The sequence below is a fragment of the Gastrolobium bilobum genome, unplaced genomic scaffold (genome assembly GCF_033153095.1).
Source record: "Gastrolobium bilobum isolate Gb01-03AN ecotype WA unplaced genomic scaffold, APGP_CSIRO_Gbil_v1 utg8265, whole genome shotgun sequence".
Taxonomy (NCBI): domain Eukaryota; kingdom Viridiplantae; phylum Streptophyta; class Magnoliopsida; order Fabales; family Fabaceae; genus Gastrolobium; species Gastrolobium bilobum.
Window position 1 is genome coordinate 625,742 of NW_026899064.1, and position 25,804 is coordinate 651,545.

The following is a 25,804-nucleotide window of genomic DNA, read 5'->3' on the forward strand; positions in this document are numbered from 1 at the left end:
GAAATTTTATCCTATATTCTCGTGACAAATCATTAAAATTTGTATTACAAAATTTACCTTAAACCCTAATGACAAATCACATAATTCTCCCTCCAAAACGCCAAAAACACCACCAAGAGAATATTGATCCTAGAGGGAAATTTTATACACTAAATTGCCTATGATTCATCTCCTAAAGAATGGGCTTCACCATCTATTTTCTTTTTTAGTCTCCCTTTTCCTGAAATTATGATAATTAATAATGAAAAAGAAAAAGAAAAAGAAATTCAATTTTTGAATAGTTATTGAGAAAAATAGACAATAAAAAATTTCTATTGATAAATAATTAAAAATTGATATTCTTAATATATATATATATATATATATATATAACTTTATTTATATATTTTTATTTTTAAATGTATTATTATTTATAAAAAATTATTTTTGATTTCTTATAATATTTGTATTTATAATATAAAAATTTCTAATTATATACTCATAGTAATTTTAAATAAAAACAGAACCTATGAAAATGATTTTTCCCAAAATGAGGGAATTGGCAATTCTCGAGTCTTCCAAAATCACTAACAACGAACAATATTTGATAGCAAATTAAATAAATACCATAGACAAAAATTCCATAACATAACGAAAGAAAACTGAAAACATTAAACTGAATTCTTCAGACCATAAATAGATCATTGGCATGAATACTACATTAACAAAAAACTAAAGAGCTATAGATTGTGGATATGTCCTGGACAAAGATTGAACGGCCTACCAATTAATCAAAGAGACTGAAACCCATGTCCTGCATCACACAACAAATCAACAATGAGATACTTCACATATAACCCAAGTCAGCACAAGCTTGAAATTTGCAAACTACATTATGTTATTCCTGTGTAGTACATAACCAACTTGAAAAAATAATGAAAAGCAATAATAAGCAGCAATAGACATATATTTAATCATACTCTAACATAACTACAAATTTTAGAATTATTTCTATCACATAACATAACATAAAATAATTAGAATAAGCAAGAAGCATGGGGAAAAACTAGCACCAAAAAAAAACAAAAAAAAAAAAACTTACATCGTCTGATTCCTCTTTTTCCTCCACCTTTTCCTCTTTCTTTGATTCGGCGGCTGCTGGAGCAGCAGCGCCACCGCCACCACCAGAAGCAGCAGCGACGGCAACGGCGGCACCACCACCACCAGAAGGAACTGAGGCTAACTTTTCCCTGCCGGAGGCAATAACCTCTGCTATGTCTTTACCCTTCAATTCAGACAAGAGAACGCCGATGTTATCATCATCCGCTTCTGCTCCAACTGAAAATTGAAAATTCAGAATTTCTTTGTCAAATCAAAAAAAAAATTTGAAAAACACGACAATGATTGAGAAAAAATGAAACAAAATAAAGGTTTATCATGAAGGGTTGAAATTGGAAAAAGAAAAGGTATACCAGAGCCAAGGATGTCCTTTAGGTCATCGGCGGAAGGGGTCGTGTTCCCTCCCAACACGGCAAGTAAATAGGCGGCGATCACCTTCATTGTTCTCGACAATATGAATACCGATCACAAGGAGCGATTTGCGAGTGAAGTATTCTGTAATTTCAACAATGGTGTTAGGGTTCGTTTCGGCACAAATAAATCAATTCTCGGGTTCTAGGGTTTTATTATGACCTACCCGTATCTGGATCATGGGATGGGCCTGTTAGATCCGGATCCAATAATTTAGGCCACTGATGTACGGTGACCCGGTAAGCCCAATATGGACCTACTTCTTCCAAATGAAAATATAAAATATATTTATATTTATTGATGATAGTTATATTTACCACTGAAAAAGTTTATCACCCTCACAACCTCACAGTTGGATCATAATTATATCCAATAGCTCACAATCAATCCTTATAATACTGATTATCACTCTTCGTCCTCTTTCACCTCCTCTCTAGATTTGACAAATTCTCTCTCTAGATCACAACAGTTAAACAACCATCATAGTTGGATCATAATTTGATCCAATAGCTCACAATCAATCCTTATAATACTAATTATCACTCTTCGTCCTCTTTCACCTCCTCTCTAGATTTGACAAATTCTCTCTCTAAGTCTAACAAATGACTGCACATAAAATCAAAACATGAGCCAAATAAACAAACAATTATTGTTATTGTTATATTTTTCCTCTCACTCAATTCAACAAGTAGTTGGAATGCAGTTAAGCATTTCACTCACTCTGAGCACAGTTATGAAAGTTTAAGAAACCACCATGCGTTTTGTCAGTGACTTATTAATTAAACATTGAGCATGATATAGATAGATGTTATTGTGAAACAAATTGACTTTGTGATCATTCGCCTAGGGTTTTTATTGGTTGAATGGATGAAAATGATTTTCTCTCTCATCTCCGAGAGGGGAGAAGATAGAGGCAAAAATAGGAGAAGCTTCGAGGAAGCGAGTGTGCGTTGCAAGCATCATTGTAACATAATTTTATCAGTTTTTCATGTGGAATTTATCAATTTTTGATGTGGAGTTGGAAGACTAGAGAGAGGATGGAGAGATACATGTGCAATTGAAAAACCCATAGAGAGAATGAATTGTGATAATTAGGATAATAAGGATTGATTTTTGGCCATTGGATTTAATTATGATCCAATGATGATTAAGTTAGTTGTAAGTTGGTAAACTTTTTTAGTGGTACGTAATAAGTATAGGGATATGATATTGTTATTACCAAATAATCTTACTACCATATCTTAACCATTGATTCCCGCAAATCAATGGTTATCATTTATTGCGAATTAATAATTAATTAATGAATTTGATTTGTGAAAATAATAACAGTTGATTGGCGGAATTCAACGGTTAAGATATGATAGTAACATTATTTGGTAGCAACAATATCCTATCTTATAAGTGTTTCTCACGTTGTAGGAGATGATTTTATTTCCAACACATACATAAAATTACAGAAAAATATTTATGTAGTTACTACAGATAAGTTATTTGCATTTATTCCTAGAACGACATTGTTTTGGTGTTAAAATATTAAAAAGTTAAATTATAAAATTATGTAGAGTCCAATTTTTTCTCTCTCTATTCTTTTCACATAATTCCACATGAACCCATATATTTTTATATATATGTAAGAAATAAAAAGATATCCTACAAGAAAAACATTAATCCCTATACTTTTTTAGTTGAAACGATTAGGATTTGTTTTTTAATTATTGTTCTTACAACATGTCATTGGTAAATAAGACATCTAATAATTCTTTACATTTATATATATTTTTTGGGTTATATCTGAGCATTTATATTAATTGCAAATTTTTTATATAATTCCACATGGATCTCCTATATATATATATATATATATATATATATATATATATATATATATATATATATATATATATATATATATATGAAACGATTAGGATTTGATTTCTAGCAACTTGTCATTGGTAAATAAGACATCTGATAATTCTTTACATTTATATATATATTTTTTGGGTTACATCTGTGCATTTATATTAATTGCAAATTTTTCTCATCGATATGTTGGAACATTGCACATTGTTCTTATCAATATGTTGGACCTCGTCATCATGTTCAATTATGAGACCGATTAATGAACCGCTAAGGGTGTGTTTGGTACAGGAGAAATTTTTTGGTGACCGGGAATCATGATTAATGGGAATTCAGTAGAAATTGAGTTTACTTGTAATCTTACGAAAGATGTGTTTGGTTCGCCAAAATATTACCGAGAATACTGGGTAAAAATTACTGATTCCATATTTGGTTTAGAACGAAATATGACTTGGAATATGAGGTTATTTTACAAAAATAACTCCAAACTATTTTTACTTTTGTAATTGATAGATTGGGTCTAGATTTTTATGTGTATTGGGGTATTTTTGTCTCAAAATTTATTGTTGTGCTTTCCCTTTACTTGGTATTCTGATTGGTATTCCGAATTACCATATTATTTTTGGTAATCTGAATAGTGACTTTTCTTTATAAATCAAATTACCGGTAATCCTTGGATATCCGGGAATCGTAATTTATTCTTTCTACCAAACGTGGTAATTACATTTACCAAAGAAGGATTACCGGTAATCCTCTCCAAAAACTTGAACCAAACACCCCCTAAAGAGACTTGTGGTAAAGCTATTTTCTAAATGTCTTTCGGACATTATGACATTAATCATGTTCAAGAATAATTTATGTATCAAATAAAATGTTCATATTTTAATTTATTAATAGTTTTTTGATCAAATTTTAATTTCATATATATATTTATAATTTTTTTTTAGTCATAATATCTTCAAATTCAAATAATATTTATATGATATCTAAATAAAGAAGTATATAATTTGTACTTATACACTACATAATACAATATTCTTTTGAGGGTGGTTGAATTTCTTAATCTACTCATTTTTTTAAAAAATAACACGTCATCTTTAAATTTTCTCTTCAAAAAATAAAATCTTTAAAATTAATTATTCATATTATTTTACAATTTTATTATTAAGTTTGTATTTTCTGATTTTTTAAATGTTTTTATTTTATATTTTTAAATTTTTATTTGTATTTAAAAGTATTTAGTGAGAATTAACTATTAATTAAACTAAAAAATCATACATTAACAAAATAAATGTATGGAAAAGGTTTTCTTGGAAGAGGTTTACCCACTTAATGTGATCTCCCGCCTCGAAATAATTAGTCTTCGGCCGTCGGATACCTTGGGAAACAAAAAAAAAATCATACATTAACAAAATAAAATAGGCCATTAGAAGCCAGCATCACATCTCTCTTGAGCTGTTGTCATATTTCTAATGTCTTTTTTTCCACCTTCAAATAGCACCAAATTTAAAAATGTTAAGATGTGGACTCATATAGTGCGAGTTAGATGCATTTATAATAACTTATGCATTCAATGCCTTATAAGAGAAGCTTTATTTTGATTTAATTAGAGATTGAGGAAGCTTCTCGAGTATGCAAAAAGACGAGGGATTCATGCAAGGCATTTAGCACACGATAAATGCATGACTGAATTATGGCCATGTGTTCATAATTAATGCGGGGTTGGACAAATGTCATTTGGGATAAGGCATCCCTTAAGGAGTTGGTCATTTATGTGAGTGAAAGGTTTTGGTTTAGAGATGAGGACCCTACCAATCTAATCAACAACCAAAGTGAGCTCTAAGAAAGTTGCCTAGTCTTCCCAAGTAGATTACTCCACTTGCTTAAAGGTGTTGAACTTGAAATAATTGGAGGAGGCACCAATCACCCGGTCCTCGTCCAGGTGGTCATGCCAGTGATTGTGCCCTTCGTATGAAATCAAAGCTTGAATTCCGTAAAAACATCGGGAGGAAGTGTGAATTGTTTTGACTCTAGTTGTTCAACCTCCTACACAAGGTTGAACAAGCGATGAAGTTGTCAATGTTACTCCACAAGAGCCTAAATAAAATGGCTTTGATCCTAACCATGCGGGTGTCGAAGAGTAGATTGAAAGCCATGTTAAATTTCAGAGTCTGTTGTGGAAGAACACGAAAGCCAATGTATACATCCATGGAGGAGAAAAGGTAAGTAATAAAAGAATTATTTGTAGCAATTATATTAGGAGATTTAAGAAATAAGAGGATAATAGTCAATAAGAGAAGAATACATATGAATGGGAAAAATTAGATTTGAAAGAAAAGAGAGAATCATGAAGATAGAGAGGAATTAGGGAGAAAATTGAGAAAAGAAAGGTTAAAGAGAGGAAAAGGAAGAAATTAAGGATAATTTGGAGACAATTAGGGAGAAAGAGAGAGAGATTTTTGGATAATTCTTCCTTGTCCCTCTCTTTATTTACTATTTTCATTTTATAACAAATCTTATTGCAATCAATAATAGAAGAAGAAAGACATTAAAAAAATGATAATGGTTTGAGAGACGTGTGAGGTTTCCATGTCATTAAGTGTTGCTATTTCGGATGTAATTATGATAGGTAAGATTAGGATTTGGCATAAATAGGCAATACTTATATATAATATGTTTAACTCAATCTCACCTATTAAATTGATATGTAGGATAATTTATTGGTTAAAAATTTCTATAATAGACATAATAGCCCAAAGCAAACATTGGCCTCGTATTTCTCTTAAGCCCTTATTACGTTTTCGATGTTTTTTTGTTCACATTAAAATAGCATCAAAATGAATAACGTTAAGATGTGGACCAATGTAATGCTAGTTATATGCATTTATAATAGCTTATTATAAGAGGGCATTTTGTTTGATTTGATGAGAGATGGAGGAAGTTTCTTGAGTATGCAAAAAATGAGGGACTCGTGCAAGGCAAATGATAAATTTATGACTGGATCATGGCCACGTGTTCATGATCAATACGGGGTTGGACAAATGTAGTTTTGGGATAAGACAAATAAATCTTTGGTACTACTGTTGTACCAAAGATTCAGTGCATCCCACCAATAAAAATATTACATGTCAATTAAAATATATTTTTTCTGTCAAATTTTTTCTCTCTCCTCTGATGTGTACTGCTCTGATTGATGAGATGTACTGAATCTAGGTACAACAGTAGTACCAAAGATTTATTCGGATAAGACATCCCTACCTGATAGAAGAGAGAATAGAGTAGAATGAGTCAGGCCTATAGATCTTGATTTAGAGACCTCTTACATACTTTTGAAAGGAACCCTATAGATCTTGTCAATAACCAGAGTAAACTTTATGATAGTTTCCTAGTCTTCCTAAGTTGAATAATCTCCTTGTTTAAAGATGTTGAGCTTGAGATCATCCGAGGATCACAAAGTCCTATTTTTAGTGGTCATTCTCGCGATCATGCCCTTATATGAAATCAAAGCATAAATTCTAGAAAAAAATATATGGATTGTTCTAACTCTAGGTGCACAACCTCCTTCACAAGGTTGAACAAGTGAAGGAGCTGCCTGATGTTGCTCCAAAGGAACCTAATTAAAATGGCTTTAATCCTAAACGTGAAGGTGTTAAAAAGTAGATTGAAAACCATGTTAAATTTTGTATTCTGTTATGAAAGAACATAGAAGCCGATGCTTACATCCATAAAGGATAAAGAGTAAGTAATGAAATTAAAGAACCATTTATAGAAACCATATTAGGAGACATAGGAAAGAAGATCAGAGAATCGTGAAGATAGATAAGAATTAGGGCCAAAATTGAAAAAGAGAGATTAAGGAGAAAAAAATGGAAGAAATCAAAGATGAATAGGGAAAGTGAGAAAGATTTCTTGATAATTCCCTCTCTTCATAATTACTATTTTTGTATTTATAACAAAATTTATTGCAAATAATAGCAAAAGAAGAAAGACATTAAAAATATGATCATGGTTTGAGATGTGTGAGGTTGGCTTGCCATTTTGTGTTTCTAAATAAGCTTAGGAAATATTAAGATTTGGTCTAAATAAACCTTGCTTATGTATAATATATTTAGCTAAATCTGAGGTAACTATGATGTCGTTTGGATGAGCTTCTGTCTTTACAAAAGCTTCTTTTTAAAATAAAAGAGCTTTTACAATTTTTTGATTGTTTGGATGTTAACTTTTAAAAAAAGCAAAAGCCAAGAACAAAGTTAAAATATCACTTTTTGAAAAAGCTAAAATTTGTAGCTTTTGGAAAAAAGAGAAGCTGGAAGCAAAGGCATGACCCTCGTGTGAGCATTTTTGCCCTCAGTTCCTGCGAGAGAGAAAGAAATGGGAGCTACATTAGTCATTTGAGTAGTCAATTGCGCATTTGGGAATGGGGTGGGGTTGAGGTGCTGCCAGAGAATTCTGAAACCCGAAACCAGTAAAAGCTGATTGTTGAAATAACGGAGTCTACTTTTGCTGTTGTTGTTGAGAAGAAAATGGCATAGAGAAAGGGGAAGAACCAAGCCAGTGCCAAAGGAGGGTGTAGAAGAAGACCCAAATGCTGGCGTTGATGATGGGTTTCCAAAACCTAGGGTACCGAAGACTGGAGTAGAAGATGGGATACTGAAGGCAGGGGTAGAAGATAGAGTACTGAATGATGGGGTTGAAGAAGGGGTTCTGAAGGGAGATGAAGAAGGTTGAGAGAAAAATATGGTGCTTCGCGAAGTCGGTGCTCGGCGTTAGAATTGTCGGTGAGCGGAGGAGAGGATGGTGCCATGGAAATGGAGTGAGTAAGGGCACAACAATTATTTTATACTGAATTTTTTTTTTAACATCCAAACGACATTTTTAGTTAAAAAGCATCTTTCAAATATTGCATCTAAACGCAAAATAACATTGACTTTTAAAAAAAATTCTTTTAAAAAAAATAACTCATAAAAAAGTTCTTTTTTCAAAAGTCCATCCAAACGACTCTTAAGGTCCCTTTATATAGGAGGTTACAGATTCCCTTTAAGTACGCAAAGTGTGATACCTCTGTGGATCCACTAAGTGTGAGGTTGTGTGACGTATAACATGTAAAGGGTTAAGCGTGCATGGAGAGAATGAAGAAATGCATGTGTAAGAGGGTTATATGCTCCACGTGTTTAATGGTGTTTAATGCTGAAGTAGTAAACTTGATTTGCCAACTTCTATTCCTCCAGCTCGCTCTTTATGTTGTTTATAAGTTGGTGGTGGCAGCAACCAACATCATCTTTAGTAATGGCTTGGATAGCCTGCAAGCAGTCACTCTCGACTAGGAGCTGTTGGGCTTTAATTTCCCATGCCACCTGAATACCTTTAAGGATAGCTCAAAGTTCTGCAGATAGAGGAGAGCAAAAACCAATCTTGTACATAAAACCTGTAATCCACCTGCCCTGATCGTCTCTTATAAGACCTCCACAAGCAGCTATAGTTAGATTATCATTAACCGTAGCATCTACATTAAGCTTCCACCAGCTTTGAGGGGGTGCTTTCCAACTACCACTCTGGTTGGTTGCTGTAATACTTCGCAAATGGACCTGATAGGGGAGGCTATCTCTGATGTCTCTAATGTAAGAAGAGATGAAGAGGATCAGGTCATTTGCCTGAAGAAGGAAGGTTCATGGATCTCCCCATTCTGCCATTTCCACAAGAACCAAATAGATGTAACAAAAATGTCTTTTCAAGCTAAGAGTTGGCAATTAGGCCACCCTCTATACAGATTCCTCTGAATCCAGACTTCGAAAGGTAATAAAAAAAAATCAACAGGGAGATTTCCTAATAACCAAGCACACCAAATTAGAGGATTTAATCGGTTATATTGCAAGTGGAGAAATGAGATTGTGCTGGGACCCACCATTTTAATAAAAAAAATAGAAATTTTTTTTGCACATTTTTCTATAAATCAGTGGTAGAATGATTTTTTATTTCCTCCAACATTATAATTGCATTTTCCATATACATTTAATGTGACTCGGCGAGGGTGTTCGGTTTCGTGAAGATAACATTAATTAAAAAAAAAAAGCTCGGGTTTGATTAGGAGCTGAGATGCTTAATTAATTAGTGTAGGCATGAACGTTAAAAGGAGCCGACTTTTGCAGTGCGGCAAATTGCCTACGTGGTCAAGTTCCTGAAACGTGGCGACCGAAGATACATAGGCGCTTATTATCATAGATGTCCACATGTGAGTTGGCATGACACTTGTCACTCAGTTACCATCTGTGAGCTTCTTCTGCTAACCAGTGAGTGATGTGATACCTTCTCCTCTTCCTCTCTTTCTCTCTCTATCTGTTCGGTTCGCACTGCCACCTCTTACCACCGTTACAATAACTCTTTCTCTTCTTTCGTGCATGAAGAATAAGTGAATAACCATGGATTCGGAATCACAGAAGCGCTCTGCATCGAGTTCTTCTTCTTCTTCTTTCTCCTCGTGCGCGTCGGAGGATCGGCGCGTCGAGACAGAGGAGATTGAAGCGGCGGAGACTCTGGCTGACCTGGCACAGTTGGCAATGCTCGAGACTGACTCTGCCGGTAAATGGTGCAGCAACGAAGCCAAACGAGACACCAGGCGATTCACGCGCGAGTCACCGACTCCTGACTCGGATCTCTCTCACTCTCCCCCTGCGCCTGGGGTTAGTTTTATTTTATTTAATTTTTTTTAAATAACTATCTTTAGTCAATCTAATGTACAATTTTATTCAAATTTTCATTTAACACATATGATATGACTATGAGAAATAGTTATACTATTGTCGAATTATATATTTATATAAACACTGGTCAACATTTACCCATAAGTAACAGTATGTATATGTAATTTTTATACCGAGTGAGTCAAATAACTATTTCAACTTAGGACATTTGATTATATAAGAATAGTTTTCTATGCACGATCAAAACCTTAACCAAAATAGTGATTCTTCCGCAGTTCTGAACGATATTATTAATAGAGACCGGTGATTATCTCTTTTTAGGTTAAGACTCATTGATCGTGTGGGTTGCATTTTAATATCCTTCTTTTGGAAAGGAATAACATTTTGTGCTCTATCTCTTTTCATGTCTGGTTAAATGTATTAAATACACCTTTTTTTGGTGCTCTGCTACTTGGACATTTTTATCATAAAACTCATTCCATGTGCGTAATAACAATTTTATCCTAATGGTAGTACCTATGAATAAAACAAGATAAAAAAACATGTCTAAAGTTTGGTGCTTGAATTTACTTCGATATACATGTATATATTTTTTAAACTGGTAATATTCAGAATACTCTGTCTGTGTGGACCTTGTTAATGGAACATTCATGCCTGAGTATATTTTCTTCACATACCTTTTTTTCTTCTTCTCATTTTGCTTACTATTGATTAACATCTATGCCCCCAGCATCTTCTGGAAAAAAAAAAAAAGAATATCAACTTAATTTAACATAGTTAAATCTTTTTATTTGTTTGTTTGTTTTTTCCTTTGTATAACGATGGATGAGACAATTAACTAAAGCACACATCCAATATTAAGTGAGTATCACCAAGTTATAACATTTTAGGCAGGAGTTTAGAAAAGTTTAATTTATGGCAGGGCCAGGCTGTTACAGGTCAGCATCAAGATGAAAAAATATCTACAACTACATCCGCAGAAACAGAAAGGATTCAGAAGGATGACTGCTCTAGACATATGAAGGGGGAGCAGGATGCTGATTTATCTAAGACTACAAGTTACTCTTTGGTTCGTGGCAGCAAGTCAAGGCGTAATTTAACTGAGGTATAAGAAAGTGAGAAATTTCTTCTACTGCAATTTATGGTCATCGTTAGATTCTTGTAATACTGGACTTTCTGTTCAGGAAGAAAAAGAAGAACGGAGGATACGCAGGGTATTGGCCAATAGAGAGTCAGCTAGGCAGACAATTCGTCGTAGGCAGGTATTTACGTAGACAAATCAATTCGCCATTGTTACATTTGCTTATGGACTGCCCAAAATCTAAACCAAATACACACTTAGCACATGCTTGAGGTGTTTTGTAGTACTACCAGTCTTGACTTTTATGTTTTGCACTGGACATTATGGTTTATTTGTCTATCAACTTACATTGTGCTTTTTAATCATCTCTTTCACTCTGGGGATCTTCAGATTAGCTGTCTTGTTATTCATTCCCTCCGTGGCACAGTTGTTGATTGGACATCGCTTATTCACAATGTACCTATTAATTGGATGATGATCTAAACTGTTCTTGTAACAAATGAATGCATCCATGATGGTAGAATAGGACATCTTGTAATTTCTACTTTAACATCCTTCAAACTTGTAGAATAGCCCCAGTCCTGTGTGCCAATACTAGCCATGGGTGTTTTTGTAAGCTCTCACTTTGAAATTTATTGAAGTATCCTCATTGGTAATGAACCAAAAGATGTGTGGTTATATTACCTGAAGCTAATGTGATTAAGAATGTACTTTTTAATGGTGCATGATAATAGCAACAAGTCCTATTTTGATTGTATTAAGAGTCAGTGCTTCCCGCACAGGAATATAGTTTTAAGTTATTTGATGTGTGCTCTATGTCCTAAAATACAGAAATTGACAAATCTAAAGCCTTTATCCTACCTTTCGAGTCCCAAGTATGAGAAATACATGTATTGCTATGTCCATTTTGGAATAAATGCAAGGTTTGGTTGTCTCTCATTTAAAAAAAATATATATTAAAAAGATTAATGTTTATCATAATTGATAGCCCCTCTGGCTATGTATGATACTTTAGTTTTTCTATACTAATTGTTTCAGGCTCTGTGTGAGGAGTTAACCAGAAAAGCCACCACTTTAGTTCTGGAGAATGAAAACCTGAAGAAGGTATGGTACAATCCTCTGTTTGTTATCTTCCTATTAAGCCACCTTTTATGTCCTCCTTTTCCACTTCCTTCCTCTTTATTTTGTTGTGCATATTTGCATGAGGCATCTATTTAAGATATTATCGTTTCTCAATTTATTTTTCCTCTTTGATATTCATCTGATCATTCACTCTCCCATTTTGTGACATTTCTCGTGCAAAGGAGAAGGAGTTGGCTTTGAAAGAGTATCAATCTTTGGAGACTACGAATAAGCACCTAAAGGCACAAGTAAGATGTTTTGTTGTGGCAGAAATCTTTAAGCACAATATAACTCTTGTTGGCAAAAGAAGTAAACATTTGCTTCCATTTGCAGATAGCCAAGTCAATATACACTGAAGTGGAGAAAACTCCCAATGAGCAGGAGTCATCTGTGGCTGAGGTAACACCTTTGTCTCGTAATAGTCCATGGTTTCTTTATAACCATTTCCCAGTTTCACAGTTATTTTGGCCTTCCATCCTTCAGTCTTCTAATCCAATTCAATTACAACATACAACAACAACCTCAGTTTTACCTCAAACTAGTTGGGGTGGGCCAGTTCAATTACAACATACACCATTTAATTCCATTGTCATTCCATCAAATGTTTATGTTCCATGTTCTTCTGAGTCTGAATCTTTTCACAAGCAAAATAACCTTACAAATGATAATCGAACACAACATCCATTGTGCTTGTTTCCATGTCCTTGGTTATTCCCTCTTCCAGAATTTGGAAATGGAAATTCACCAGCTTCCAGTGGCCCAAAAGATAAACACGATGAACTTCTTCTGGGTAAGCAATGTAGTTCTAGTTCATCTTTGAATACAGTGGCAAATATGGATTATCAAGCAGTTCAACCTATCAAACTTAAACCAGAAGTTTCTGGCTGGACAGAAGCTAGACCTAACAATCCAAGATTTCCTTTGAATGGAGGTAAGCAGAAAATAGGATGTCACATTATAGACAGTTTCCATGGACCCACACTTGTTTGTAATGGTCATGCTTCTGCTGTCGAGCAAGACCACAAGCTTCAATTACATTTTTCTCCCAACACTGAGGTATCTTCACCAGCTTCTCATATTGAAATTTCTTCATTGGAGAAGAAACAAGAACAGTTCATATGCCCAGGTAAAAATCTAGTGGATGCAGTTGCTGCAGCAGAGGCAAGAAAGAGGAGAAAGGAACTAACAAAGATAAAAAGCATCCATAACCGCCAGTCCCGGTTGCACTGTTGACTTCTTAACACACATGGTTAAAAGTTCAGTAGTGAGTGGAAGTTCATGCATTACCAGCTTTTGCACCTACTAGCTCGATGGAAAAGAAGATTTTGGAGATTGAGGAGAGTACACATTAACTGTATCCATTGAAGGCTTTTGAAGGAAGAGAAGTTTAGTTCAAATCATGTATAGCACACTTTAAAGGTTAAGTTTTTCTTCAATCATCTTGCTTGTTTCATTTTTATTTATTTACTGCTACTGGGATTTTTTTCTCTGGAAAACGAAAGAGAGAAGTTAGTTTCCTAAAGTGGTGAAGCTGACCAGATTTTTTATGGTACTTATTATGATCTGGATTCTTCAACTTTCAACTATGTTTCAGAGCAGTTAATCCTACAAATTATGTGCACAATAAGTCGTATGAGGAAGGAGGGAAGAGAGATATTTAAACCTTCGTTTTATACTTGTTACATCCTTAAATCAAGAATAAAGATCCTCTTTCAGGGGAAGTAGGGGTTGTTAATAATATTGAACTCAAAATGCAATTAACCAGGGTTTTTTAGTGCATGCACAGAAGAACTCTTATACCATTTGTGGATTCCGTCACATTTTATGGCCTGAATTTCTACTGGTCATTTATTATCTCCTTTTGTAACCTTAACTTTGATGATTTTTCATGTTTAGTAGGTTATTGGTCTATCCAAAAAAATTTGGTCTTAGAATTTTTCTTGGTCCCTAGGATGAATGAATTATGAATGCAATAGCTTTCATACATAACCTTGAATATTGAGGGCATAACAGAACCTTTGGTCTGCTGACTCTCTCTCTCTCTCTAATTCTTTACATCAACTTCAATAGCCGATCTATTTATGAACTTTACAACTCTTTTATTACCTCAACAGCAGTCCATTTCAGGGACGGTTTTGATGTTTCTAGAGTTGGCTTGAAATTGTTTGTGCATTGTACGTGCATGTGTCATTTTTGGATTTTTTTTTAATTCAAGTGATATTTTTATAATTTTGTATTTTTCATTTAACTTTTTTAGGATTAATTGATACTGTATATAAAAAAAAATTAAAAATTTAATTGTAGTTGTTGAATATTCTATTATTTTGATAATTAAAATTTAAAAAAAATTAATTTTCTGTTATGTCCTATATCTATATGTACCCCTCACCAAAACTAATGGCAATTCTATACCTTAAATGATTATTTTTCCATCTCTCTAAACTCAAACTCATTTCACTGAAAAGATAAAGCAGAGTTGATGATGAGAATACTTAAGCGTTGATGGCTTGAGTTGAGGCAGCACTAGATCCTACAACTTAATTGTTAGGGTACTGTCATTTGTTTAAAGGAGAAAAAAAAAAAGTAGGAGAAAAATTACTAGATCAGGGTAATGCATGAGTTTATGTTGGTCATTAGCACCCAATAAATTGATCATTGGTGCATCTAAATTTCTTTTTCATTAAACTAAGGCAAATAACTAATTAAATATACATAATATGAAAAAAAAAACAAAAAACAAAAAAAAAAACTGTTGAACTTAAATTCCTAGGTTATGAAGTGGGCTTCAAGACAAGTATTGGACTTCTGACACTGTGTTTAGAGTCATTCCATTCAAGTGATGCAGATAATATTTGTGTCTCATCGGGCATTGGTGGCCCCTTCAGGACAACCTTGAATGACAGGTCTTGATGTAACTGACTAAACTGCAATGTATTTGGGATAACCTCTACAGAAAGACCCTTGGGTGCTGTGACTTTAGCCTTATAGGTTGAAGTTCCATATCCTACATTAGTTACAGTCCTATGAAATACTGCAGAAATTCTAGAATAAGCACTGAGGAGCTGGATATGCATGCTAGGGTAGTTGATTCCATCAGTGCCTCGCGCAGGCTTAATGCTTGCGCAATCGAAACTTTTGTTACCAATTAGTGTACCTATGTTAGTGCTGTTGTAGTCTTGCTTGCATAAGAAGGCAATGTAGGAGTTCGTTTGGATGTTGTATAGTAGGCCAGGATGCACTGCTCTTACTGGACTAATCTGTCCTGACCCAAATCCCAACTCGGCATAATCGTCACTGACTTTCATAGGAGTAGCTGTATGGCAGAGAAGAAGATGTTAGATTAGAAAATGAATTTTTATTTTTATTTTGTCTACCAAGAATGTTACTATGACTCAATATTCTAATATCTAATGATTAAAAAAAAGGAAGAGAGAATATTATTCATAATCAACACTTTGACTATAGAGTGGGGATTTGCATTGGATTCTCACCTGTGGTCATGAGAGCAGATTTAATTGCAGCAGGACTCCAATCAGGGTGGAAGGATTTGACATAAGCAGCAGCTGCAATGGCATGTGGGCAGGCCATAGATGTTCCTGATAATATATTATAAACATCATAACGGTTGTCTTCAGGGTACCCTGTTATTGTTGCCAGTTTGGAATAAGCAGCTAGTATGTCCATTCCTGGGGCAGCCAAGTCAGGCTTCACATACAATGTAGAAATTTAGAAGGCAAGCCAAATGCAACAGAAGAGAGAGAGAAAGAGATCACCTTGAGGATGTTGGGTGTGATACGTTGAGGACCTCTGGATGAAAAAGAAGCAAGATATGGAGCATGTGTTCTTTTACTTGTTGTCTTGTAAATAACAGCTCGAGCATCCCTGAATTTAAATTTAGGCATGGTAAATGTAAACTCAGGTTACCTATTTGGGCATGGTAAAAAAGGGTTAGTGAAAAAACGTACTTAGTTGAATTGATGTAGAGATCGATGGTTTTGCCCATGGTATTGGCTTCAACAAAGGTCCCTGGAATAACTGTGGTGTAGGAAGCGTCTATTTTCTCTTCAAGGCCTATGATTGTCCCTGCTCCCCCTAATTCTTTGATGGTCAAGTCCTGACTACCCATACCTCCAACGCAGTACACTATTTTGCCCTTCACCTTGTCCTCGCTTAGAGTCCCATAATCACAACCACTGCATCGTAATTATTATTATTTTCTCAAACTTATTATAATCTTTTTAAGAAATAAAACTTTATAAGCACATCATCAGGGTTAAGTAAGAATAACAATACCTAGCACTGCCATAGCCATAGCCATCTCCACTACCGTTCGCAGCAAGGATTCCATTAATCAATGGATACATGTTTTTCTCTAGTGAAAAGGTATTAATAGATAGTCCCTAACAAGCACCAACCAAATAAGCTATGCCAATTTGTAATATTGTAATTGAGACTCGAGAGAGAGGATGAAAATGATCGAATACTACTTTACTTACTGTAATGTTCTTTCCGTCACCGAATGTTACCATCGTCGTGAACTGCCGATCAACTGTGGAAGCTGCCACCGTCAAAATCCAGGGTGCAACGTTCTCAACTGTCATAGGTTGAGGACCATCATTTCCACCTGAGCAAGAAGTGAGAACCCCTTTCCTCATAGCGTGAAATGCTCCAATGGCTATTGGGTCACTGAAAAAGTCACGTGATGGCCCTCCAATGGAAACTGATATGAAGTTAACGCCGTCAGCTATGGCCTCGTCGAAGCCAGCCAGCATGTCCATGTCGCTGCAACCAATGCTCCAGCAAACTTTGTACATGGCAATGCGAGCAGAAGGGACGCCACCGCGTGCGGTTCCTTTGCCAATGCCATAAAGACTTGCATCCTTCACCGCCACGCCGGCAGCTGTGGAGGCGGTGTGAGTGCCGTGGCCCTGATCGTCCACCGGACTAAGATTGTCAGTTTCAGGACCGCTTGGGTCAAGATTGAAGTATTTTGCTCCAATCACCTTGCTGCGCATAATAGGATGAAACGAAATCAACCTTGCATGCAAAAATCAATCTACATTGTTTTTGTTTTTTCTTTTTATTATCTTAAAAGAAAGTTATATAAAATAATGTAATATTGGTATCGTAAGCTGATGCTATAAATATACAGAGTAGAAAAGTTTTATGTAAGTACTATTTCTCTTTTTCTTGGTTATTTATCAGAAAAATTGTATCGTTCATGTGGTGCATGGACGAGTATAGTGGATGCATAGAAATTAGAATAATACTTGTTGCAGCCAGTGAAGTTGGCTCCCGTTACACATTTTCCCTTCCATCTATTGGGGGGAGGTCCATACCCCTTATCATTGAAACTGGGACAATCAACCCAAATACCTGTTTAATTAAATAGAGGAAGAATTTATTATACATTTTAACTATCATGATTAGAGGAATATTTTCTTTATACCTGTATCTAACATGCCCACAATGATATGACTTTCTATGTTGGGGTTTCTCTTTACTTTTAAGGGCATTCCCAGAAAATCCCATGACCTTGTTGTGTGTAATTTACGGTATGTATTTGGAAACACGGATACCACATTGTCCTCCTCTGCATAAAATTAAATACCAATACAGAACATATAAATATTGAAGGGAAATTGTGTATTTAGATCATTTCACTGTCGAAAATGTAGAAGTACCTTTCAGTTTCTCTGCTTCATGTGGCAAAAGTCGTGCAACGAATCCGTTGAAGCTCTTTCCGTAGCTATGTATTTTGGACTCTCTGGCTAACTGCTTGCTGTAGGTAAAAAAAGAAAGGGCCATTCATTATGAAGAAGTGTTGATTAATTATAATAAACTATGCAAAGGTCCATTGCCTAACATTACAATCAAATGCATTTTTAATTGAGAATTGAGATTATTACTCTCCAATCGCAGATGCAAGCAAGTTGTCGTGATGGTATTCCACGGGATAAGTTCTTGCTGCTGGTAGTTCTCCCATGTATACAATATATGGCTGTTTTTTAATCACAAAATTCATATCAATTAAGAAAACGGTAAGAAGAAGTACTAATTAATCCTAGGATATGTTATTCTACCTACCATTTTTTCTGTCTACATCTGCCTACCACATTCCAACACCGTTAGATCAGAATCTTAATTAACATTTATCTGATCAGAATCTTAATTAACATTTATCTGATCAGAATTTTATCTAACATTTATCTTTCTCTCTTCTCGAGATTCTATTGTATTGGAAGGTGATAGGCAAAGTAAGTAGAGTAACCTATCTCATGATCTTATAGCAAGAATATTTCTTCACCGGGAGTAATAACCATTTAATTTCGGTTGGGTAACTGACACTCCCTAACTAGGTGTACCTTTCTTTCATGTTGATTTGATCCTTGGGTCAGTATGGGCAAACGATGGAGACATAAGACGATTAGTAATAGTAGCAAATTCTGTAACATCTTTATTGCATTGCCCATTCTCTATCACAGAGTGTCTTTTATGTAAAAGAAAAATAATGTTTGACACTAAAAAATTGAGAACAAATAGCTTATAAAGTGATAATTTGTTCTTATATAGACAGTAACGGCACTGGGCGTAGATTATGCAAGAATGTGAAAATGATGGCATTTTTATGTACAAGCAAAAGGGCAGCGAAAGTCCATGACTCAGTATTTGGTGGCTTGGATTTTGGATCTTTAGGTCAAGTCACGACCATTAACAACACGTTTCAGTCAATCTATATACATATTGTAAATGAACAGTTATTTCATAAGCAGTGAAAGAAAGGCCAATTTCATTTTTCCCAAGCCTAACTTCGGATGAAGACTGAATCAAAGCCCAAAACCTTAGCCGTCTTTAAAATCGCACAGTATGTGGTCGCACTGACACATAACTAGGTTCTTTTATAAGTTATTAAAAAAATAAATAAATTAAACCTTAGATATTACACACCATTTTTTTTTTTTGAAATTTTGTTCCTTGACTTGATTTAGATCACACGGTACTAAAATACCCAAATAATGATGGGTCCTGTAGAAACGGATGTTTGTTCTTTCTTTTTAACCTTTGATTTATTTTAACTAAACTTTAGAAGGGAGTAGGACTTGGTAAATTATGAATATAAACAAATCATAATGGAAAAATAGGTTTAAAAAAAATTCAAACTCATTAGTTAAGAGTTTAATTATATAAATAGGTAAATTAAATGTGAGTTAAACTATCAACACTAATAACCCGCAATCCGAACAGAGTCGAGTTAGACTAATATTTGTTAATCTAAATTATTTTTAACCCACATTAGGCTCAATAAGATAACCCGAATTTGACACTATTAATACAATTATTGCGCTAATAATAATAATAAAGTCCTTATACTTTCGTATGCAACTTCTCCATTTCCCAGCAGATTCTAAAATCATACAACCGCGCACCATGATTGCATGCTTGCTGATAAAGCTATATATTTTATTTTAAAGAATGCGGAGAGAAACTTTTGACTATACTACATTGACAATGTCTTCTCAGAATGAATAGTACAATTTTGTTTATATATTCTCTTCAATTTTTCAAGGTCATTTTCGTTCACTATTTCCATGTATAAAAACATTTTCTTCCACTCCACCCCACCCCAACACATATCCACTTAAGCCTGTCTCCTCAAGTGTGATATCATAATGCACAACGTACAGGATAGGATTCGTTTTACTATTTCTAATTCTCTTGAGCATTATAATATCGATCCACGAAGAAACATGAAGTAGATCGAGAGGTTATCAAAATCACATCACTATACTTAAAATGATTCAACAGGCTTAAGAATTTCCTAGACTTTATCAAATTATATGTATAAAAAGATCCGTAAGTGACAAATTAACAATTATTAAAATATATAGTTACGTAAGCAGCGACGGAACCAAAAAAAAAAAAAGGATCAGTTAGTGCCAAAAGACCCTAAAGCCATCAAGTGACTCCGCCACTGTACGTAACAAAGATAGACTTTAATTCTATTAATCTACAAAACTGATTATGCTCTTACCTCAAGACGATTACTACAAACAGAGACATATTTGTCTCATTATAATCCTAATTGTCACGTTTTGTGGAATATGCAAATCCATGAATAAAAAAAGAGGTGGTTGGGGGATTCAATTGGTAATCTTTTGTCATGATCATGAACATGACCTTAGTTTACAAAAAAAATAAAATGAAAATGTCCTTAAATTGAAATACTTATTTCATCATTGTTGAAATATATAAAATCATTAATATAACCTCACCCACCAGCTTAAGCTTTTGGGTTGAATTAGTTCTTTACATGGTATCAGAGCCTCGTGTCTCGGGTTCAATCCTCGCCGCCACCCACATTCTTTCAAGTGGAATTTCTTTATTAGCACAGATACTCAGGTAGGTGGGTCTGTAACTTCACCCACCAACTTAAGCTTTTGGGTCCAGCACAATTCATAGCAATGCACAAATAGTAATATTATTGCAATTTTGCATAAAATCTAAAAATTATTAAATATTCTTAATATTATCCTTTCACTTTATTATTGTTTTCTCATTTCATTTAGTAAAAATAACAAAAAGATAAAAATAAATTAAAAATATTTTGAAAAACATTTAGCTCTTTCGTACATGTGTTTTTCCCCCTTATGCCATATGGAAATCGGACTTAGAATTTATATTCAAAGAGTAACTTTGCTCAACTAAAATTAAGTACAAGTAATTTGAAATAATAATTAATGATAAACTTAAATTGAGAGAATAAAAACATTTGCTCACGCAGAAACAACTATTATGAGAGGGGCAAGTGCTGGTGGGGTTGGCATGGGAATTGGGATGAAAATATAAAAAATGGTGGCGCAGCCCTCGTGAGGTAGGGCACATGCCCATGTGAGTTCCTCTAATCCTGCTTGGGGGGGCCATTGGGCACTCAAGTGAGTTCCAATTTTGAGAACAAAACAAAACAAATTATCTATACGATGAATCGTAATCTGAAAACAAGTACACCCACGCACGTGAACCTGATCACTATAATAACAATCTTCGTAGTTTGTACATATCTTTCATTTTATTTTACTGGGTTCATTGTTTGTCATTTAAAAAGGATGGTCCTTTTAGATGAATATAATGTGTTTTTTCAAATTTTAAATTATAAATTTTTTCCTCCACTCTCTCTTCTCCAAATTTGTCTCTTTATCTATCTTAAAAGGATATAAGTGTGTATCCTTTAAAAAAATACACACCTCTCCCTTTATTTTATTTTGTTAAGTTTTTCAACAGGTTCATCTTTGGACTCTATTAAAGGAGACAGCCCTTTCAAATTATTTTTTTTATTCTCAGTATTCAAACTCAAGACTTCTATTTAAGAGATCCAGACTCCTTATCATGTGTGGCAAAAGTGTTTAATTAGTTTGTACATCTTCTATGGTTGTGGACTTGATTCTGTCTCCTGCTGGTGGTAGCTCTAACTAGGTAAAATGACAGTTTCTTTTTGGTTTGGCAGACAATTAAGTCGATATTTTTTTTATTTAAATTGATTATTCAGGCATTTAACCAAAACACTCTACCGTTGAATCCACACGCACAGTAAAAAAAAAAATAGTTATAACCAATACAATAGAATCTACCGTTGAATCCACACGCACAGTAAAAAAAACGCTGCATAGAGCTAGTTACAACATTACTTCTCACCAAAACACTCTTAATTCTATTATTCTAGTGGTGCAAGTGCAAGGGTGTGCACCGGTACGCCATTGATTGCATCGCAGTCATTCTCCTCATCAAGCTTCAAACGCATCCCGAATTATATAGCTACCATTGCACCAAAAATTCGTCTCTCTTTCTTTTCCCGACTCTAACTATAGATGGAGCGAGCTACATCTATTATACCGTGCAAGATCTTATATATATATATATATATATATATATGCTTTGAACAATCTTAAGCTAAAGACCATATAATATAGTTCACATATATATATCACAATCTTACCACTAATTAAGACCATATAATATAGTTCACATATATATATCACAATCTTACCACTAATTAAGTGGGTAGTTAGTTATATATATATATATATATCAGAATCAATAATCACAATCCTTATCCTCGTTCACGTACCTTTACGGGAAGGCCGGAACTAAAAGTGGCAGTGAGGCCAGGAGAGAAACGTGGGGATCCACTATGGGGTGCAACCAATTGAACATGGAACCGTCGAAGCAATAAAAGTGCCACACTTTTAAGCTCCAGCAGAGCCATTTCTTTGCCTAAACACACCCTCAACCCTGCTTGAAAAACCGGGTATTTAAATGGGCTTTGAGGGTAAAACACTCCATCTTTCAACCACCTTTCGGGCTTGAACTCTAAACAATCTGGACCCCATATTTCCTCCAACCGACCCATGGCGTATGGATGGTAAGTAACCCTAGTTCCACTCTTCACTGATGTCCCATCAGGTAACACATCATCTTCTAAACAGAACTTGGAATCGAATTGAATCGGGGGATACAATCTCATGCTCTCATATGTTGCTGCTTGTAAATAGTGCAGTTGTTGCAGCTCTTCGAAGCTTGCAAGCTTCTTGTTATCTGGTCCAATTATCTTCTCTGCTTCTAGCCGAATCAATGACTCTACTTTTGGGTGTTTTGCCAAAAGCCATAAGAAGCTTGTGAGTGTTGAAGCCACAGTGTCACGGCCAGCTAGTAGGAAGCTTATGATAATGTCTTTTAAGTATATGTCATCATTGACTGTACTCATGAACCGAGACAATAAGTCTTTGTGAGTTGAACACCCCATTTTTCTTCTTTGCCTTATGACCTCTTTGGCTAAGATATTGATCATTGTAAGAGCTTCTTGTAGCCTCTTCTCACTACCTAGATTGAGCAACCTCTTGATTTTCCAAATGAGAGGGGACACTGTTGTTGCTCTCTCCGCGGACAATTGGGATGCCAAGTCAAAGGAAAGAGCAAAGTCTGATATGGGCAAAGAGAGTTCTAGACACATAGGATCTAACCCGAAGGAGAATCTACAAATAGTGTCGAACGTGAACCTCTTAAAAACATCTTGCAAATCCAAAGCATCATCATCATCTTGCTTTGATAATAAAAGTGGGACAAGTCGATGTTGGATTTCGAATTTGACAATCTCAAAGGCAAAGGATCTTATGGATTGCTTGTTGAGTTCCAAGCTTGCCATCTTCTTTTGAAAGCTCCATAATTCACCGTCCACGTTGAAGATACCTCGGCCCAGAAAATCACCCAAAATTGTGGAAAAGGTTTTTCCTTTTGGGTAATTGTCGAATCTTGTCTTCAGCATGTACTCAACGTTGTCTGGGTTCGCGGTGATAGTGTTTCCAAGCACGTGTATGTGGATGGTTTTAGTAGGAGAGTTTCGGAGAAGATGAGCATACCAATCACAAAGATTATCGAAATGTTTGGACCAGCTTGAAGTGAGATAAGCCTGACAAGTCTCACAGTTGCAGAAAATATTCATCCTGGGTAAGCAAGGTGAGAGAGATGAAAAACTAGTGAGAATCACGATGACGATGATGATGATGATGGTGAGTACTGAAAAAAACAGTGTGTCAAAGGAGACATCAGTGAACAAATGCATCAGCGAGCAGATAGCAAAAGATTCAACTCCCATTGATGGATAAAGATAAAACAGAGGACAGCGAAAGAAACGTATTGAAGGATATTATTTATAGATACATACACACACAACTTAATTCCTACCACTTATATGTGTGCGTATATGTTAGATGTAACAGTTAATCACGTGTGTGTATAGATATATGTCAGATATAAAAATGAAGGGATACGATATTATTGCTAGATTTTTTCATATTTACTTATATCTCTAATACCGATGTATCACAATCGAGAGAGAATGGCTAAACATAATTAAGTTAGATTGTGGTGTTAGAAAAGAATAGACAGAGTAAACATAAAAAGAAAAAAAAAAATCATAATATCTTATCTCAATTTTAATCATAAATATTTAAACAGGGCTTTATTATTTTTACGTTGCATAAGAAAAAAAATCATCTTTTATACACCCAAATTCAAGGTAGATCCCATTCTATTTTTTTTCTCTCAACAATAACCCTACTTGCACAAATGAATCTGTTAGAGATAATAATTTTCTCCTGTGCCATGAGAAAACTATTACCCATTCAAATAACATTTTACATATTTATACTAAAAGAACGGAAGGAGATAGGAAGCCAGTTCATTTTATAGTTTTTATTTCTAAAAGTAATAAGCATGAGAAGTAAGTATAAAGATAACATTACTATACTCCAAAAAATTTATACGGACACCTTGTTTATTACATTTATATTTTACATTTTCCTTTTATTAAGTAAAGAAGAAAAACAAGTGAATTTCATTTTTTTCCCTATAAAATGGATTAGGTGTATTCATCAACCGATCCAAACCGATTCAAACTGCAGCGACCGAACCGAAAAACTAATAACCGAATAAATCGAAAATCGAAAAAAAAAATCGCAAATTTTAATTGAATTGGATCGGATTTTGGTTTGGTTGATGAAAACCGATCCAATCCAAATCGATCCAACTATTAATTCTCATCTACCTACTTGGGTCTTTCCCCAATCATAGTCCAAAAAATTCTAACCGAGACTCATTAACCCATAAACTAAACTCAAAAAAAAAAAACCTAGCCACGTCTCATCAGCAAAATTCATCTATGTAGAGCTTCATATCTCACTGTAAAAAAAAAACTATATTATCGTCTACTGATGCTTCTGTGTTTTTTTTTTAATTTTTTTTTTACAAAACCAATATATACAAAAGATACGTTGTTTGCACAATAATCACAAACAAATTTTAGGCTTTTCAAAAATTCGAAAACTAATCCAATCAAAAAAAAAAATTGAATTGTATCGTATCGGATTTGAAAAAAAATCCAAACCGAATAGATAATTACATTATCAAACCGAAGGGATTGGATCAGATGATTTTTATTTCCCAAACCGATCCAATACAGACCGCGAACACCCCTAAAATGGATATGTCACGTGTGCATTAGTTAAAATATAGAAAATTGAATACAAAAAAGAATATATATAGAAAATTAGGTTTAGGAATAATATAATTGTATATGCCTTTCTAAGTTCATTTGTAGACAACTACTATATATTTCTAAGGAAAAAAAAACAATATTATTTACACATTAAGAATTTTATATCATTGTAATTGGGAATGCATAGCCTCACATTAATTAAGTGGTGCGCGAACATGAAGGTTGCATGTCGGTGTCAACGGATCGATCGAGGTGTTGAAATTCAGTCTGATGCCAGCTGTTGGGATCAAGCGTTTATCACTAGATCAAAAATTATAATATTAGTCTGGGCATAACTTTTTTATTTTTTTTATTTGGTAGCAACACAACTTTATTTCTTTATTCATTTGATAGTATAAAATTTCACACTAAGCGATGAATGGATATGTGGGGCAGCACATTGAAGCCAACAAGCCAAACTATTAAACCTCAGGCAATTAGTCCTGCGAG

At 34.5% G+C, this 25,804-nt stretch overlaps 4 protein-coding genes across 11 annotated transcripts; 1 reads left to right on the forward strand and 3 right to left on the reverse strand.

The window, feature by feature from the left end:
- Positions 1 to 610: 610 nt before the first annotated feature.
- Positions 611 to 1,624, reverse strand: LOC133286810 (large ribosomal subunit protein P2B-like). Of its 4 annotated transcripts, XM_061484268.1 has the most exons (4): positions 1,452 to 1,624; positions 1,195 to 1,317; positions 1,082 to 1,137; positions 611 to 793 (listed from the first exon to the last, which is right to left on the reverse strand). In XM_061484268.1, the coding sequence occupies exons 1-4, from the start codon at positions 1,537 to 1,539 to the stop codon at positions 767 to 769; spliced, it is 294 nt and encodes a 97-aa protein (XP_061340252.1). In that variant the 5' UTR covers positions 1,540 to 1,624; the 3' UTR covers positions 611 to 766. The 4 variants fall into 4 exon arrangements, with proteins under 4 accessions (XP_061340252.1, XP_061340251.1, XP_061340250.1 ...); XM_061484267.1 differs by having other exon boundaries at positions 1,082 to 1,317; XM_061484266.1 differs by having other exon boundaries at positions 1,082 to 1,340; positions 1,439 to 1,624.
- Positions 1,625 to 9,715: 8,091 nt separating this feature from the next.
- LOC133286807 (light-inducible protein CPRF2) lies at positions 9,716 to 13,989 on the forward strand. 5 transcript variants are annotated; one of them, XM_061484261.1, is made up of 7 exons: positions 9,716 to 10,043; positions 10,987 to 11,169; positions 11,249 to 11,326; positions 12,184 to 12,249; positions 12,450 to 12,515; positions 12,601 to 13,323; positions 13,406 to 13,989. In XM_061484261.1, exons 1-7 carry the CDS (start codon positions 9,783 to 9,785, stop codon positions 13,451 to 13,453), a joined length of 1,425 nt encoding a protein of 474 aa, XP_061340245.1. In that variant the 5' UTR covers positions 9,716 to 9,782; the 3' UTR covers positions 13,454 to 13,989. The 5 variants fall into 5 exon arrangements, with proteins under 5 accessions (XP_061340245.1, XP_061340244.1, XP_061340242.1 ...); XM_061484260.1 differs by having other exon boundaries at positions 12,601 to 12,775; positions 12,836 to 13,989; XM_061484258.1 differs by having other exon boundaries at positions 12,601 to 13,989.
- Positions 13,990 to 14,815: 826 nt separating this feature from the next.
- LOC133286806 (subtilisin-like protease SBT4.15) lies at positions 14,816 to 18,722 on the reverse strand. Its single transcript, XM_061484257.1, has 11 exons — positions 18,633 to 18,722; positions 18,177 to 18,268; positions 17,952 to 18,049; positions 17,717 to 17,860; positions 17,538 to 17,643; positions 16,764 to 17,274; positions 16,561 to 16,667; positions 16,233 to 16,460; positions 16,041 to 16,149; positions 15,759 to 15,972; positions 14,816 to 15,580 (listed from the first exon to the last, which is right to left on the reverse strand). Exons 1-11 carry the CDS (start codon positions 18,720 to 18,722, stop codon positions 15,039 to 15,041), a joined length of 2,241 nt encoding a protein of 746 aa, XP_061340241.1. The 3' UTR covers positions 14,816 to 15,038.
- A 3,650-nt stretch (positions 18,723 to 22,372) lies between these two features.
- On the reverse strand, positions 22,373 to 24,755 carry LOC133286800 (cytochrome P450 94C1-like; the record flags this gene model as incomplete). The annotated part of the gene is made up of 2 exons (XM_061484252.1): positions 22,373 to 23,762; positions 24,727 to 24,755. Coding segments are annotated over 2 exons (1,419 nt in total), but the record flags the coding sequence as incomplete, so codon positions are not given.
- Between the last annotated feature and the right edge of the window lie 1,049 nt (positions 24,756 to 25,804).

Coding starts and splice junctions, on each gene's coding strand:
- LOC133286810 (XM_061484265.1), bottom strand. CDS start 1,539: ATGAAGGTGATCGCCGCCTATTTACTTGCCGTGTTGGGAGGGAACACG. Junction 1,318..1,373: donor TTTTTCTCAATCATTGTCGT/GTTTTTCAAATT, acceptor TTCAATTTTCAG/TTGGAGCAGAAGCGGATGAT. Junction 794..1,081: donor AAAAAGAGGAATCAGACGAT/GTAAGTTTTTTT, acceptor TGTGTGATGCAG/GACATGGGTTTCAGTCTCTT.
- LOC133286807 (XM_061484258.1), top strand. CDS start 9,783: ATGGATTCGGAATCACAGAAGCGCTCTGCATCGAGTTCTTCTTCTTCT. Junction 10,044..10,986: donor ACTCTCCCCCTGCGCCTGGG/GTTAGTTTTATT, acceptor AATTTATGGCAG/GGCCAGGCTGTTACAGGTCA. Junction 12,516..12,600: donor ATAAGCACCTAAAGGCACAA/GTAAGATGTTTT, acceptor TTCCATTTGCAG/ATAGCCAAGTCAATATACAC.
- LOC133286806 (XM_061484257.1), bottom strand. CDS start 18,722: ATGTTACAGAATTTGCTACTATTACTAATCGTCTTATGTCTCCATCGT. Junction 17,644..17,716: donor TGTGGGCATGTTAGATACAG/GTATAAAGAAAA, acceptor TTAATTAAACAG/GTATTTGGGTTGATTGTCCC. Junction 16,668..16,763: donor GTGACGGAAAGAACATTACA/GTAAGTAAAGTA, acceptor GGTGCTTGTTAG/GGACTATCTATTAATACCTT.